The 14,147-nt window shown below is 36.9% G+C and overlaps 1 protein-coding gene across 1 annotated transcript in view; it reads right to left on the bottom strand.

Annotated features, from left to right (window-relative positions):
- Positions 1-5,472: 5,472 nt before the first annotated feature.
- Positions 5,473-14,147, bottom strand: part of Synj2bp (synaptojanin 2 binding protein) — a 42,649-nt gene continuing 33,974 nt past the window's right edge. The window contains exons 3-4 of the mRNA XM_020174835.2: positions 13,149-13,244; positions 5,473-10,489 (exon numbers count right to left, since the gene is read on the bottom strand). Of these exons, the coding sequence (XP_020030424.1) occupies positions 10,349-10,489; positions 13,149-13,244 (237 nt within the window). The 3' untranslated portion in view covers positions 5,473-10,348. The remainder of the gene's footprint in view (positions 10,490-13,148; positions 13,245-14,147) is intronic.

The following is a 14,147-nucleotide window of genomic DNA, read 5'->3' as shown; positions in this document are numbered from 1 at the left end:
AGGCTATTACCCATGTCATATAAACCAGATGTCCAATTTAAATGACTAGGTCTCCAGTCTCTCATTTTTTCAGTCATTTAGATAAACATTTATTGAGAATCTTGAGATGACCCTGAAGGAATAATTAATTGTAAACAGTAGGAATTACCAGCAGTAGGTATACCAGCAAATTGTCAGGGGACAAAATTTGGGGCAATGAAGAATTTAAATCATATATCTATATTATCTATGTGGTAAACTCCATTATCTATGCATAATGCTCACTTTAAGCATCACTGCTGTATACCTCAGACTTTCCATATGTTAAGTCAGAATAAGTGACATTTGTCATCATTTCATAATTCTCACAATAAGTGACTTTTTTCAGCAGTGTGGGATCTCTTTCCTTCCCAGAAATAATTCTGTTCCTATTTTCAGTGCTCACCAACACTTAAAATGTTGACTCAGGGCTGGTGGATTGGCTCAAGAGGTAGAACACCTGCCTAGCAAGCATGAAGTCCTGAGTTCAAATCCCAGTACTACCAAAAAAATTCTAAATGTTGAGTCAATCACTTTAAATGTCATATAAATGGAAAAATACAAAAATTTATATCCAGAAAAACAAGGCATCCCTACCACCCATGCCAGTCTCTGGGTACTAGTATATTCTCCATATCTAGGTAAGTTATTCAGTTGTCCTCTCTACCAGCATTTAACTCATACAAGTACAGGGGAACATTGCTACAAAACAGTCTTTTTGAGAGCTTTAGCACTGTGGTTAGGTTTTAGAATTATGGCCAAAATTGATGGTTATTGTATGGAAAGATTAGTTACTTCATGAATCTTTAGTTTTATAATGCCACTGACATGTATTATTTAATTCACTCAAAAACCTCATAATATTTGGGGCAGCACATGACTTCACACTTTTTGTATTCAAACTGGGGTTTGAACTCAGGTCCTCATCACTCAATAGGCAGACATTCTACCACTTGAGCCACTCCACCAGCCATTTTTTGTGTTGGGAATTTTCAAGATAGGGTCTTACAAACTATTTGCCCAGATTGACATTGAATTGTCATCTTCCCAGTCTCTGCTGCCTCAGTCAGTAGCCAAGATTATAGGTGTGAGCCACTAGCACCAGGCTAGACTCATTTGAAAGTGAGCAAATGAAATTCCAAAAGGTTGAGGCTTGTCAAGTACTAGAGATATTCTAAATAAACTAAACTTCTTGTAGCATTTGGTAATATTATAGACTGTTCTTGAAATTCTCTCTTCCTGTGACTTTCATGGATGTTTCATGGATCCTCTCCAACTCTGAGACTTTTTTGTCTTCTACTTTATAAACCTTAAATTGGAATCACTAATCCTCTTCCCCCCATGCCTCTGTCCCAGTGAATTCAAACTTCAGTGTGTCTCAGAATCCTCTAGAGAACTACTAAAATGCTGACTGCTGGGTCAATCACTAGAATTTCTGATTAAATAGGTCAGGGCTGGGACCTGAGATTCTGTTTTCCTAACAAGCTTCTAGGTGATGTTGATGGTAATAATTCACTTTGATCAAATGCACTCCATGTACCTTACTCTTTCTTAGCTCTCATCCCACTTCCCTTTTAAGTTTTTTGTTGGTTTCATTATGCTATTTTCAGACATACATAATGTACTTCTATCATATTCATCCCCATCACCTTCTCCTTTCCCTCTCCCTGTCTAGCTGCTTCCCCCTCTCCAGTCTCCCTTTTACAATCATATTATGTTAGGTCTAGATTCCACATATGAACAAAAATGTGGTATTTGTCTTCCAGAGCTTGGCTTATCTCACTTACCATGGCAATCTATAGATCCATACATTTTCCGGCAAACAATATAATTTCATTCTTCATTATCTGTAATGTTTTGAAAAAACAAATGAAGTCGCCAGAGCTTCCCATATCATCCTATGTAGTGAAGAATTCACCATTAGTGATTCCCAGGCCAAACCAAACTCTGCATTGTACCTTTTGGAGAGAATCAGAGGTAGCTATTCTGTACAAGAGTAACTAGAGCTCGCTTCAGTACAGACCAATGAATCTAAAAGCAATTCAAAGTTAAGGGCAGTGTCTCAAAGATCTATTACATAGATCATAACAAAGTTCGTTAACTAGAACAGAGCAGGAAATTTCACCTTCTAATTGCCACCTGAAATTTTTCTATATGTTGTCAAGGGCATTCTTTAGGTGTAGGGATGTGTGCTTTTATAATATGTCAATGGTAAAACAGGATTTATTGAACTTTATTGTTTAAGAAAATTTTCCAAGCCAGGGGTGGTGCCTATAATCTAGCACTTGGAATGCTGAGGCAGAAGGATTGAGTTTGTGGTCAGCTTAGGCTACACAAAAACTTCCAGCTTGGGCTATATACTGAGACCCTGTCTCAAAACAAAACAAAACTTTCCTGAGAAGCTTCTATTTAGAAATATAAAGACAAATGTTTCACAAAAAGTAGGTATATTTTAATCTCAAGATAAACTTTGTGAAAAGGAAACCATTAAAAAATGGCCTACCTACATGTGCACTTGTTTGTTTTTGGCAGTTCTTGGGTTTGAACTCAGAGCCTCACACTTGCTATGCAGGCGCTGTACCACTTGAGTCACTCTGCCAGCCCCCTGTAAGTGCATTTTTGTGTTGCATTTGAATAACTAACTAGTTTTAAGAGAAAAGTTTAGTCAAGTGTCATGTACATCCATTCTTAAAACAAAACACAATGCACATCTAATCACAGTAGAACGTGATGCCTCAAAAATGAAACCCTCTCCTGAAGTAACCACTTCAAAATCAAATGTTAGTGATCCAGGCCTGTTTCGGCCTTGTGCATGATGCCAATCACTGAAATGATGACTTTTGCAAAAAGGAGTTTATTTACAAGGCAGTCACATGTGGAGAAAGAAGAGCAAGTCTTAAATTCACCTCCCCAGGGACAAGGTTTAGGGGTATTTATAGGGTGAAGAAACAGGTGGTAGGGGGCATGGAGAAAGATGGTTGGAGGTAAGGAAAAGTGAAGTTATCAGTGATCTGGGCATATGTGACCAAACCTCATTGCTCTTCATAGGACACATGTTCAGAACATTCTGGTTCTGGTTTTATATCTTGACTGTCTTAAAACTTAGTATTAACTGGAGACAGTAACTTCACATTTCTAAAGTCTTATTTTTCCATCTTTAAAATAGGGAAATATAATTGATATATCAAGTATATTTTAAACATTAAATGAACTTCTATAAAGTGAATACTTAATACAGATAGTATTTTTATGTGAATCCTTTAGTCTGGGATGATGTTCTGGCCATGATTGGTGCTCATACTTAAGTCCGACAATGATCACCATTCAACTCATTTCCAAAATTACAACAGGGGAAATTTTTGTTAGAATTTCAATGGCTCTTCTTGAAGGCCTTATTTTTTTTTTAAAGAGCCATTCTAGGAAATGTGTCAATGTTCTTCAACTTGGGATTCAAAGGATATTTGGGAGACTTCTCCTCTTATTTTTGCTCCTGTAAATCAATCAATACCTCCAAAAGTTCTTGGCAGTGAACCTCAAACAATAGACTGACAGAAACTACTGCTTTTGTCACTATGACATGTACAGCATACCAATGTTTCAGTCAACAATGAGCTGCAAAAGACAGTGGTTCTAAAAGATTATAATGGAGCTGAAAAATTCCTATTACCTAGTAATTTTATTGTGCCTTTTCCATGTTTAGATATGTGGCTGCTTAGTAACATGCTATACAAGTTTGTAGCCTAGGATAAATAGGCTATACCTTGTAGGGTTGCATAAATCCACTTCATGATGTTTGTACAGTGACAAAACTGACTAATGATGCATAGAACATTTCCCTCTTAAGTGACACACACTGTAATATTTTAGTGTATCACAGTTACACCCTTTTGCTTATTGTCCATAGCTGCTTTAAGAGTAAAGACCCAAGGCCTACAAACCTAAAATATTTACTATGTGGGTTTGTAAGAAAATGTTTACTGACCTGTGGTCTTTAAAGTCTGGTTTCTTTCTGTGGTGGATTAAAAATGCCCCCAAAGTCTTTGCACTAATTCCATCAGTAGGTAGCATGGAAGTCCCCTTCGACAGTGACTTGCTTTGGTTAATAAGCAAATATGATAAATGCAAAGGCCTGATAAATGCTTTTGCACTGAGACTTGCCTTCTTGGAAAGCTTTCAAGACTCCCAAAGCTGTGAAGAAGCTCAATCTACTGTAAGATGAGAGGCCATATGGAGAAACATAAAGGCTTTCCAGTCAACAGCACAAATTGCTAGGCGCTTGAGATAAACCATTTTGAACCACCCATTTTCAACCATTGCATGACTGCAGCTTCATGAGGTAATACCAACAGAATAATCAACTGACAGAATCTTTAAAAAGAATTATTAAAATATTATTGCTGTAAACCACTAAGTTCTACAATGGCTTGTTATGTGACTGATAACACAATACCTTTGCCCATCAAGAAAGAAAATAGCTGCCTCAGGTGGCAGTGGATCATGCCTATAATCCCAGCTACTCAGGAGGCAGAGAACAGGAGGATCCCCATGGAGAGCACTATGAGCCCTACACTGAGGAGGAGATACATGGTCTCAAAAATCTGCTACAGGGCTGATAGATAGGTTGCTCTCAACATTACCCGCCCTCCCATAAGGGGCAAACAGAACAGCTCATCAAAGAGAGCATGTGCATGTGAATCCACGACCAATGGAAAGAAGCCACCTAACACTTACCCTAACCCAGAGTTAAAGTGTCCATAAAAAGCCCCAGCCTTCACCTCAGCAGCAAGCCACTGGCTTCTGGGCTCTGCTGCACTGCTCTAGCTGCAGCCTTTTCTTTTTCTAACCCTTGAAGTGCCCCGCCCCGCCCCCGTACCACACAATACGTTGTGAACTTTGCTTAACCTGTATGATAGATTAATAATAACCAATATAAACTGTCTTTTTATATCAGTAGCTACATGCAAACTAACTTAGGCTAGTGGTCATCATTCTGACAGGCCCCTATTGACCCTGTGGCAAAAATCTATTTCTGTCCTCTATATATTTCATAAGGGGATAGAGGAGATACAAGTAAATGTTGGCAATTGCTTTCAAGCATGTATATAACTACCTTGGCAAATTTCTTAACCTCATTATGTTTTTCATTTGTAAAATGGGGGATAACAAAAATCATCTTAGAGGTGTTGTGAGGTTTACATGAATACATGTGAAGGGCTTAGAGCAATAGCTGGGATACTGATGAGAACTCAGTAACTGTTAGCCAATTATATTATTAGCAGTATGTGAGTGTCCTATTCCCTATCTCCTATGTCAAAGCTATGTCTCAAATTGACATTTAGGTTTTTTCTTTTTTTCCACTGTCCTGTCAAAGGAGTTACTCTAAGAAGGTGGTAGAAAAATATAGAGATATTTAACCAAGTCTCCAAAAGAATGTAAAAAAAAAGATTGTAAAGATTCAATGACAAATTCAAGAAGTTTTTATTGAATACCATAGTTCAATAGGCATAGGTTGACACAGTTACCTCATTTGCTGTATCTGGTATCATATAGCAAAGCATGAGATTATCACAGACTTTCATAGCCTCATTAACATATTTAATCTGTACCCATATTTCCCAGGTAATAATATGGCTTTATGTCCACATGTTTTCCAAGCTACCATTGGGCATCTATCTATTTGACATGAGAAGTGGACTGCTGTTTACATGTAGGGATGCAATGTGATATGAAAATAAAGTAGAAAGGAAACAAAACAAGAAAATAATCTTTAAGAATTAACAAGGCCTGGAAGTAAAATTCACATGAATTCATAAATAGGAAAATCACATTCAAGTCAGCACTGCAGATACACCATTAAAATGGGATTCAATTTTGTGTCTTCCTTTGCAAATCTGAAAACTAGAAAGAAAGATTATCCCATATTCCTGTGGCTAAAGTTTATAAAGTTTTTGCAAATGACTCTGCTGGTTAATTATTAAGTTGCATTTAAAAACCTACTTCAGCCCTCTCCCCTCTCCTCCTACTCCCCTAGTACAAAAATAAACAGAATATTAACAAGGAAACCTTATTGTAATAGGCCTTAGTGTTTACTATAACTTGATCCTTAAAAGCAGCAATGTTTTCTTATATACGTTTTTATATTAACATCAAGTGCATCAAGTAAGTAAATCATGTGTTTTATATTCTATACACAAGTATCAACACCATACAAGAATCTACAGCAGTTAAGAATTTGGTGCCCACCAGAACAGAATTCCTTAAAACACTGTATTCTTTTTGCTCATAATTGTCCTTTGTATGTGAAGGCTGATCTCAAAAAAGATTTTCAGTAAAAAGAAGAGCAAAAGCCTGGGATAGCAATTACCTCTAAACCTACTGTAGTTGACAGGTGGGGAGCTTCAAACATCTCAAACATTTACTACTAGGTGCTCTAAGAAAAATACTTTAACATCAAGATTCCCCCACTTTCAGATGCTAAGCTATTTCAGCTTAGAGTGACTGTATTTTATCTTTGTGTCTTTAGCACCTGGTACACAGTTGACACTCATTAGCTATTTGCTGAATGAAGAGAAAAATCCTCATGTATCAAAGATAAATTTCCACTAAAGGTTGCTAGAATAAAATGTTTATTTGCTCTACATGAAACTACATGAACTCTACTTCTTCACATTCCTAACAGCCTATCGTTCCTTCTTTCATTTCTTTAAATATATTTTTAATTGCTTCTTTATGACCAAAAAATATCTCTACTACTGTAATTAGAACTCATCTGATTGGATATCAAGTCTTTCTCAGACTGTTCAGTGAACCCTCCCATTCCAATCATGGTGCTTTCAATAACTTCAGTTGTCTATCAGTTCTTCTAGTCTTGATTCAAAACCCAAAGACAGAAGATGGAAGTGGACTGAGATTTTTTTAAAGGGTAGTTTTGAGTATATTCATGTAGCAAACACATTCAAAACAGAAACATGACATAAAAAAGGCACCTCTGTAACAGTATAAAGTCTGACTAAGCTAAGTTAGTGTACCTATCTGAACCTGATTTTCTCATCTTTAAGATAGATTCATCCTAGAATCTTTCTGGTTCACTTTTAGCACCAATATTCTATGATTTGGCCTTATTGGTGCATAAGCTGAAATACTCACTAACCATATGTCTTACTAGAGGGTCAACTGGTTTGTCCTTAGCATATTAGGAGTGGAAAGAATGCTCTTCTTATTCTACACTTGGGGCAGAAGCTCAGAGAGTTGGGTTCTGAAATTGCCCAAGTGAAGTTCTTGATTTTGGCTGGAGCGATGTCTGTATGTAATTTAATAATTTAAATAATGCTTATGTTTAAATGCCATAGACCATTTTCAACTGAATCTGGAGCTGGGCCTCATGCAGTGGTAAAGCAAATGTCATCAGATGATTAGTGTGAAGTCTCAGAACTTCCACAAGCTCCCCAGGTGTTCTAAACTAAGAAAAGGGATTACTAGTAACAAAGACTGGTGAATCCCAAACTTTTGCATGAAACAGATACCTTAGTAAAACAGTTTTCTAGGTGCTTCTTAGCAGGTCTGGGATGAAGCCCAAGAATTTGCTTTTTTAACAAGTTCCCAGGACCACTAGCATCCAGGAAATATCACTGTTGCTGGCACCTGAAGACCTGAGTTTAAATCCTGATTCCATCATTGCCACCTGTTAATCATAGGAAAGTAATTTATTCTCTCATCTTTAGTCTTTTTATAGCAATACTTAGATCTCACAGTTGTAGACATGAACAAATAGTGTACCAATTAGAGTTTTGGTATATCCCTGGCATAGAATGCAGTAACAAATATAAGCTCCCTTTTTCCATTATACATGGCTGGATGGTCCAACTAATTACATTAAATCATTCATACAGATCTTAAAACTTTGCAGGAAAATGAAATACATATGACGAGCAAACAATATTTATTAGGATTATATATAGTACATAATGATAAATAGAAGAAATGTTTTAAGTATAGGGTCTTAAAAATACCTATATTCAATTATCAAGTCTTTTAACATTATAATTTAGGTGGTAGGAACATTATATATAAAGTAATAGAAATACTAGATTTAATCTATAAAGTACAGAAATTTTTTTTGCAAGCTGTAATGGATTCTGATACCTCACCTACAGTAATAATTTAAGTTTTCCATAGAATCAGAGGAATATACATGAATAGCGTACCTCCCTAAAACGTTAGCATCTTGTTCTTTAAATGCTATTTAATTTCTAAAAAAAACCCTAAATTATTTATGAGTCAGAATACCCATTATCGATCAATGCAAACATTCTACCAACGAGATAGATGTTTTTAAATTTACATATATTAACAAACAAAACACTAAATAGCTTTCTTTGCCATTTGCTTCACTTTGTATGTCTCAAAGTCTTAAAGAATTAATGTCTAAACCCCGAAGTGAATTCTGGGAGGTAAGCTGCTACACACACCATCAGATATAAGGAGGGCACCAGAGGTTGGGCCTCCAGCAGGGCTGGCTGAGATGAGAACTGGAATACTATTGGTGTTTCTCTGTGGAACCTACAATGAGTCTGGTTATTTAATGAGACTCAAAAAGCATCGAATAGTTCAAGTTGAAAGGAACAAGTTATATCAGGATTTTAAAAACAAGTTTCTCCCTATTATCAACAGTTTCCCCAGAGGCACAGTTTTACTGAACCTTTTATTTTTAAAAGCCTCCCCTTTCCATTTCTTCTATTACTATTTTTTAATTATTACCTGATGATATACTATTAAATGATCACCTATTTATGAATTTTCCTATGTAGACTATGAGCTCCTGAAGGGTCCTTAAACCTGTCCACGTCCTCCACAGAACTTTCTCAAGTGACCCAATTCTCAGTAACTTTTCTCTTTTGCTGTCTGCAATATATCTTGACACTACCCTATTAAATTCCGTTTTAAATGTTTTCTTACCAACTAGAGCAAAACAAGCCCTTCAGGATGAAGACAATGTAGTGACTGACAAAGCTGATTTGTTAAGTAATTGCTAGATTGTCTATGCTAAAAACTGGATATAAGTGATGGCCTCAGGAAAAATCCACATAATCTTAAATCGTAATCCATAGTCTGCCCAGTACATTTGGAGGATGGAAATGATTTTCTTAAAATCAGAAAATTAGCTTTGGTTCAGCTATCCTCAGTGCTTCAAAACCAACATAAATACAACATGAACACAATGGTTCCCACCTCACTAGCATCCCAGGTATTTCCTAACACCCATTCATCCATATTTTCCACCTGGCTTTCCACAGAAATACCCACCTACTTTGCCTACCCCCTAAAACAAAACTTATTTCCTCCCTTCCTTTGAAAAATAGTTTATTAACTAATTAAAAGTGTTTTGAGCCTTTGGGAAAAAAAACTAGTAATTTTAGTCCTTCTCATCTTAACTAAATTAGCAGCAGAGCTGATTTCATGCTTATCCTACCAGGGAGACAGTTCCATCTCTCAGTTTTTGCCTGTACCAGAAACCAGAAAGACTGATCAGCAGCCTAGAGGGTTCAATGTGCTACCCAGAAGTGCCATCATTTATATTTTCAGTTTCTTGCTGGTTTGGTCTGGCCCCATGGCCACAGGCCTGACTCCAACCATCCCAGCTAATCCTTTAACAGCACTGTGAGGTACACAAAAGCCACAGAAGTAGTTCAGAGATTGGTAAAACTTGTTCTGTAGACCTCAAAGTGTTTTCAACTGATTAACTTCAGCAAAGCTATTTTATGACGCTACCTCAACATCATAGCTATTCAACATTATACTAGCATGTATGCATATGTATATGTACTATATATATTTACTTTTTTTTTTTAAGACTCTTCTTATTCTCCTGTGTCCAATATAGGCACCCAGGTATGTAGTTAGAAATTAAATAAAGGCCACAAACACTTCCCAAGGAAGATCATTAAAAAGAAAAATCCTCTCTTCCTTTCATGTCATACAGCTGACCTTCAAAATATGCCAGCTATGAAAAAAAGGCATAATCCACGGTGACAAGACTGGATCTTTCCCTCTTTGGGTAGTAGCTGAATTTCTATTGGTAGTCCTAGTAAAATATGTAACTCTTCATTTGTTCCAAGTATGTCTTTTCTTCAGCTGTCCTTCAAATAATACCTTTACTCTCCCATTAAAATATGAAGACTTGAAGACTGTGAACAGCAAGGTTCTGGGTGGGAATCCGTCACTTTAAATTATGTGTTGGCTATGTAGGGAGAGGGAAAGATATGGGAAAGTGGCAGGGAGGAGGGTGACAGAAATGTAAGTTCATTGGGAGCACTGGAACAGAGCGAGTCTTTCAAAGCTGTTGCCGGTATCTCATGAAGGCCCAGGCTGCTACCATGGTGAGGGCAAATACTGGCAGTAGCACCATAGCTATGGGAATACTGTTCGGCTCCCCTTCCCCTCGATGTCCTATAGGTCCATTCTGCACCTGTAACTGGAAATGAAGGAAAATTAATTGTAGTGACAACTGAAATGCCAAGGTTAATATGTCACTGAGGGATTACAGACCACCTAAGCTATAAATGCACAGAACTTACTAGCATGAGTTCTCTCTGTCCTGAGTGATGTATCAGTGTCACAGAGTCTTTGGGAAGAAACTAACTCTGATGTGGAAGGATATAACCTTGCAGTGCTGTTGACTTAATGGTATCTTGGAGGGCAAGTCAGATGATTTCTTTCTGTTTCTATACTGCCTCCATCTCACTGTATATGCTTCTTATCAGGAAAATAAAGATACAAGATGAAACTTACTAATTCTGTGGGAAACCTGGATATTACTGAACAGGGAAAGGGACAGAAAGGCGGAAACGTTTCTGGAAATGTTTACCTACAAAGATTATCAGTCAGTACAATGCAGTAAGAGCAAATCCAGGCAATGTCAAAACAGGTGCAATGTCATTACTTAGAAATGCTTTCCAATTCCCAGAAGGTACCTCTTCTTCCCTAAGATGGTTCATGCACTAATCTGTAATCTGTAATTCTACACAGAGATAAAGGTAAGACCTATGTAGAATAGAAGTTGAAGATTCAGAGCTAAGTAAGTAAAAATAAACTATACCCTAGTTGTTATAATTTTCTATTGCCTAAATATTTCCTTTTGTAGCTATACTGTCTTTCTTCATTTTAGTCACTATTTTTCAGAGTGGCTCTTCCTTTTTTATTAGCATAAATTAAATGTATAAGGTAAGGAGTTTCATCATGACATTTCCATATATGCATATAGTATAATTTAATAATACTCACCTCTTCAATTGCTCTTTCTCATCCTTCCTACCCATTCCCACTTCCCTAGTAGTCCACCTTTCATTTTCATGACCTTGTTTTTTGTTTGTTTGTTTCCCCCTATCTTCTAAAAGTGAGAGGAAACATGCAATATTTGTCTTTTGAGACTGGCTTATTTCACTTCACAGGATTATCTCCAGTTCCATCCATTTTCCAGCAACCAATACAATTTCACTCTTCTTTATGGCTGTGTAAAACTCTATTGGGTGGATGTGTCACATTTCCTTTATCCATTCATCTGTTAATGGGCACCTACGCTAATTCCATTGTTAGGCTAATTGGGAGTAACACAGCGATAAGCATAGGTATTACAGGTACTTCTGTAGTAAGCTTTGGTTCCTTTGGGCATACACCAAGAAGCGGTATGGTTGGATCATATGAAAGTTCTATTTTTAATTTTTTGAGAAACCTCCATAATGGCTGGAGTAGTTTACATTCCTACCAACAGTAAATAAGAGTTCTTTTATCCCCCATGCCCTTCTTAATATCAATTTTTAATGGCTATCTTGCAATAATTTGGGTGCCATCTTGTTTCAGTTAGACTAACACCCTCTTTACAATCCATGTAACCCTGATAGCTCCATCTGAAAGGCAAAACTACCTACTATATAACAAACTACCTACTATACCCTCTGTTCCATCTCTGTATCTTTTTTTTTTTTTTTTTTTTTTTGATGGTACTGGGGTTTGAACTTGGAGCTTTGTGCTTGCTATGTAGGCACTCTAGCACTTAAGCCACATCTCTAGCCTTCTACATCTTTCTTGTATTTCTTCATGAGATGTCCAAGAGGGTGTTGCTCACTAGGAAGACATGGTTTTTAGTGCTATGCCAATTCCTTGACCAGTGGTCCGTTTTATTTATTTTTTTAAATTTATGTTTCCTAAATGAACATTACAAATCACTTCCCATGTTTTTTTTTTTTTTTTAATCCTGTATCATATTTTTACTTGCCTTTATCTGCTTTAGAAACAGAGAAGAACCAAGACAGAAGCAGTTGATGACTAGTACTAATCCATCACACTCACATTCTGTTTGCAACCCTGGCCGTTTTCTCAAATATCTTTCATGGTTTACTCCTTCCTTCCTTCCTTGGCCTTGAAATCACAATCCTCCTGCCTCTGCCTCCAGAGTGCTGGGATTAGAGATGTTCATCACTATGCCCAGCTGCCTTCTGCACTTTTTTACTAGCTGCTCTAGATCTTCTTTAGCCAATCCTCACTCAGCCACAGAGTAAAACAGTGTACCAAGAAGAAACAGCAATGTAAAGGAAGATTGATTGAACCTGCAGATGCAAGCATAAATACTACCATGGCTGAATTCTCAATTCCACTTCCTTTTTTTTCTCAAGTTCCCCCTTGAGCACTAGAGTTTTGGTCAAAAGTCACTGGGTTGGTAAGATCATGGCAGTGATAGAGAAAATCCTGATAGTGGGAGCCAGAAAATGTACCACCTTTGTAGTCAAGAGTTTTATAAGTTGGTTTTATAAATAAGTTTTCAAGGACAGGCATGGTCCCTTCACTCACAGGAAATAAAAGTGATTCTGTCTGTCCCCCCATCTATTTTTATTTGATTAAGCTCTATCTTTAAAGACTATTACCTTGAAGGCAGGAGCAAGGTTATGGGCACACTGTTACGAGTTTATGTGAATGATAAGAAGTACCAGATGACCCCTGCCTGTGCTCTTTAAAGACAACTCTTTTAAAGTAGTGATAGTAAAAAACAAAATAAAACACACAGTACACCCACAAACTTATCCGTAAGAATGGTGCAAAAACCTGGTGCCAAGAATCTGGCTGCATGGGACACCTACCCTGTGCTGAACTCTCAGGGACACAGCATAGCCTGCATTACGAAAGAGGTCTACAGCATCCTGGTGCAGCAAGTTCTTTAGGTCCTGGCCATTTACCTGTCAAAAACAGCAAGAAAGAGTAGTGAGGGAAGCAGAAGGCTAACTCTCATAAGTTAATACTTGACTTTCGTATGGTCAAACATTTCAAAACACCAAACTCCTTCGGGGAAGATTCCAAGGGCTAGGAGTACAGGCAAAGTTGGCTAAAACTGAAGAAATAAACTTGCTTTATTTTCAATTTTATTTTCCTACAACTGAGATTCCTTGAGCCATCTGAAGAGAATCTAAGTTAAAATAAAGTGGTTTCTTTTTCTTAGGTTCAAGCCTGCCTTGTTTAGACACATGATATTCTGTTACTATATGTTTTCCATGAACATTAGCCTGCTTCCCTATAGCTCATATGATCTTCTAGGTTATCACCTTATCCTTTATTTTCCTAATCCTTGCCATTTCCACCTTCTATCCTGGAAATAATTCTACGAAAATTTCCTTCAAATTTTGATAGGGTATAAATCTATACTCTACTAGCCAATTTTATTGGGCTTCTTCTATTGTGAACAATTTCATTTGATTCCTGGATATTCTTATCCCCCTCAAATTTACTAAAAAAAAAAAATAATAATTCTGGTCATTCCTACCACTCAGAAGTGACAGACGTGAATTAGTACTTTTTGGTGTTAGAAGTCATACTGGTAACAAGTGGTATCAATCCTATGGTGCACCCAATGACACAACACAGCCCACATCTTTTATACATGTCACAATCATCATTAATAGCAACAGCAACAATAACATTTCATATATTTGATAGGTTCCATATTATACATACATTATAAAATTTAATTCTCAAATAATCCTATGAAGTAATACAGTATTTTCATTGATGAAATATCTGAAGCTTAGGCAGACTAGTGAGTGAAGTAGCTAGGACAGATTTTTTTAAATAATAGAAGGAAGATC

Source organism: Castor canadensis, chromosome 3 (genome assembly GCF_047511655.1).
Source record: "Castor canadensis chromosome 3, mCasCan1.hap1v2, whole genome shotgun sequence".
Classification (NCBI taxonomy): Eukaryota; Metazoa; Chordata; class Mammalia; order Rodentia; family Castoridae; genus Castor; species Castor canadensis.
The sequence above is the reverse complement of the archived record's forward strand: the minus strand, read 5'-3'. Positions and strand labels throughout refer to the sequence as shown.